General features: G+C 30.7%; 1 protein-coding gene across 1 annotated transcript in view; it reads left to right on the top strand.

The window, feature by feature from the left end:
- The window catches only part of LOC106472508 (dedicator of cytokinesis protein 3-like), a 58,729-nt gene that overhangs the window by 38,204 nt on the left and 17,732 nt on the right, over positions 1–2,793 (top strand). Inside the window, 2 exon segments of the mRNA XM_013933164.2 lie at positions 1,255–1,490; positions 2,605–2,716. Coding sequence (XP_013788618.2) covers positions 1,255–1,490; positions 2,605–2,716 — 348 coding nt within the window.

Below are 2,793 nucleotides of genomic sequence, written 5' to 3'. Positions count from 1 at the left end.
TTGATATAGTCAGTCGGCTATTTTTCACATGTTTAATACTTGATATAGTCAGTCAACTATTCTTCACATGTTTAATACTTGATATAGTCAGTCGGCTATTTTTCACATGTTTAATACTTGATATAGTCAGTCAACTATTCTTCACATGTTTAATACGTGATATAGTCAGTCCGCTATTTTTCACATGTTTAATACTTGATATAGTCAGTCAACTATTCTTCACGTGTTTAATACGTGATATAGTCAGTCCGCTATTCTTCACGTGTTTAATACGTGATATAGTCAGTCCGCTATTCTTCACGTGTTTAATACGTGATATAGTCAGTCCACTATTCTTCATGTGTTTAATACGTGATATAGTCAGTCCGCTATTCTTCACGTGTTTAATACGTGATATAGTCAGTCCGCTATTCTTCACGTGTTTAATACGTGATATAGTCAGTCCACTATTCTTCACGTGTTTAATACGTGATATAGTCAGTTGGAAGTTTTTGACTGTAGAAAGAATGTCATGGTTTTGTAAGCCATATTGAAAAATAGCTGACTGACTCTATCACGTATTAAACACATGAAGAATAGCCGACTGACTATATCAAGTATTAAACATGTGAAAAATAGTTGACTGACTATATCAAGTATTAAACACGTGAAGAATAGCTGACTGGCTGTATGAAGTATTAAACACGTGAAGAATAGCTGACTGGTTGTATGAAGTATTAAACACGTGAAGAATAGCTGACTGGTTGTATGAAGTATTAAACACGTGAAGAACAGTGGACTGGCTATATCATGTATTAAACACATGAAGAATAGCCGTTGTTTTGAAGCATTTTTTAAAAGAATTTTTGCTATAGGTTTTATTAAAGAACATTACTGTTGCTTTTATAAACAAAAAATAAATTATAATTTGACAGATGTAACTATTGCCCTCTTGTGACAAGGTAACAACAAATTGCATGCTAAAGTATGGCAAAGGATGTCTCTTTTTCTATTTATTTACTGGTTGGAACTTCTGAAATTAAATTTTGCTAATATGGTGAAGTAAGTTAGGCTTAGCATTTTAAAATTTTTATGGTATTTCGAATTAAACATTTAGGAAAAGCATTTATATTGATGTAAGGTTATTTCTTTTATTCAGGCTAGTTGCATATTTTCAGTGTAGTTAGCTATGGAAAGGTGTTGAAATGTTTTAATAGTGGCTGTTTTTTCTAACTTTTGTGTTACTTGAAATTTTGATAACATTATATTTTCTAGGTTCACATACTTAGTCTTCTAGAAGATAGTAAGTTTCAACACTTCAAACCAGTCATTCATGCTTACATCACGGACCATTTTGCAGCTGCTCTTGTTTATAAAGGATTGTTAACATGTGTGAAGAATTCGGCAGAACTGGTACGAGATAGTGAAAAGCAAGAGGCTATTCAAAAATGTTTTCGATCCTTCGACTATATCGTCAAGTTTATCATACAGTCTAGAAAGCTGTTTGCAAGGTATATTTGAAAATGTTTTCGATCCTTCGACTATATCGTCAAGTTTATCATACAGTTTAGAAAACTCTTTACAAGGTATATTTGAAAATGTTTTTGATTCTTCGACTATATCGTCAAGTTTATCATATGATCTAGAAAGGTGTTTACAAGGTATATTTGAAAATGTTTTTGATCCTTCGACTATATTGTTAAGTTTATCATACGGTCTAGAAAGCTGTTTGCAAGGTATATATAAAAATGTTTTTGATCCTTCGACTATATCGTCAAGTTTATCGTACGGTCTAGAAAGCTGTTTGCAAGGTATATTTGAAAATGTTTTCTTCACTTTTGCTTATATGTATATGTATGCTCATATTTATTTATTTATTTATTTGGCAAATGCTAATAAAAAGTACATTTTTGATGAGGCTGTTTATTTAATGTATAAAATGTATTTTCAGCTTTCTATTTATTACTTTTTTTTGTAAAGTAAATGATTTGATAATGTAGTGAATTATACTCCATTAATTTCTCAAATAACTTACTCATTTATATGTATTCTTAATGATGTAAATTAGACATTTCATTATAAACCTTACAAAACCTTGAAGACAGAAAATGTTGTTTGTCCTACTTATGTTTATCAAAGCAAGTAAATTATTTTGGATTAAAATTTGATGATGAGGAACCCACTTTGAGACTAATAATGGCTGGAGACGGCTTGAATGAGTAATGAAGAAAAACTTTAATATAAGTTTAACATAACAGCAAATGTACAATGTTTTGACAAGGTTTTGTCATCATCAGGTACAAGTTTTTGTGTGTTTTTAAACACACCGAATTTTTACATGAAATGTTAGCATCGTCTCAAAGATATAGCTTTTAAACTTCACCTGTTAATATCTTATGAAAAGCTTTTTTTCCAAAATATAGTAGCTTTGAAAATACTACTTTGTTCTGATACAAACTGTTAACTTTCTGGTTTTTATTTAAAACTCTAAAAGATTGGAACTATCTATTGAACAAGTATACATTTGACAAAAAAAAATTCCTTTATACTCTGGAAACATTTGCTTAGTTATCAGCTTATGTTAAAATGTTGTGATGATGAACATTATTGTAAATTTTCCAATAGAGCAACTGGCAACCAGAATGAGGAAGGATTTAAAGAAGATTTGGAAGCACTGTTCAGTTCATTCAGATACATGTTAGGTTTCAGCAACATTCAAGGAATCTTGACAACTAAGGTATCTTGTCATTCAGGTTTTGATCTAGACCAGTGGTCAGTCGGCAACCTTTTTTGATCGCGGGTCAATTATTTTTA

Source organism: Limulus polyphemus, unplaced genomic scaffold, assembly GCF_000517525.1.
Source record: "Limulus polyphemus unplaced genomic scaffold, Limulus_polyphemus-2.1.2 Scaffold5390, whole genome shotgun sequence".
In the NCBI taxonomy this organism is placed as follows: domain Eukaryota; kingdom Metazoa; phylum Arthropoda; class Merostomata; order Xiphosura; family Limulidae; genus Limulus; species Limulus polyphemus.
This window is presented reverse-complemented; position numbering and strand designations above follow the sequence as displayed.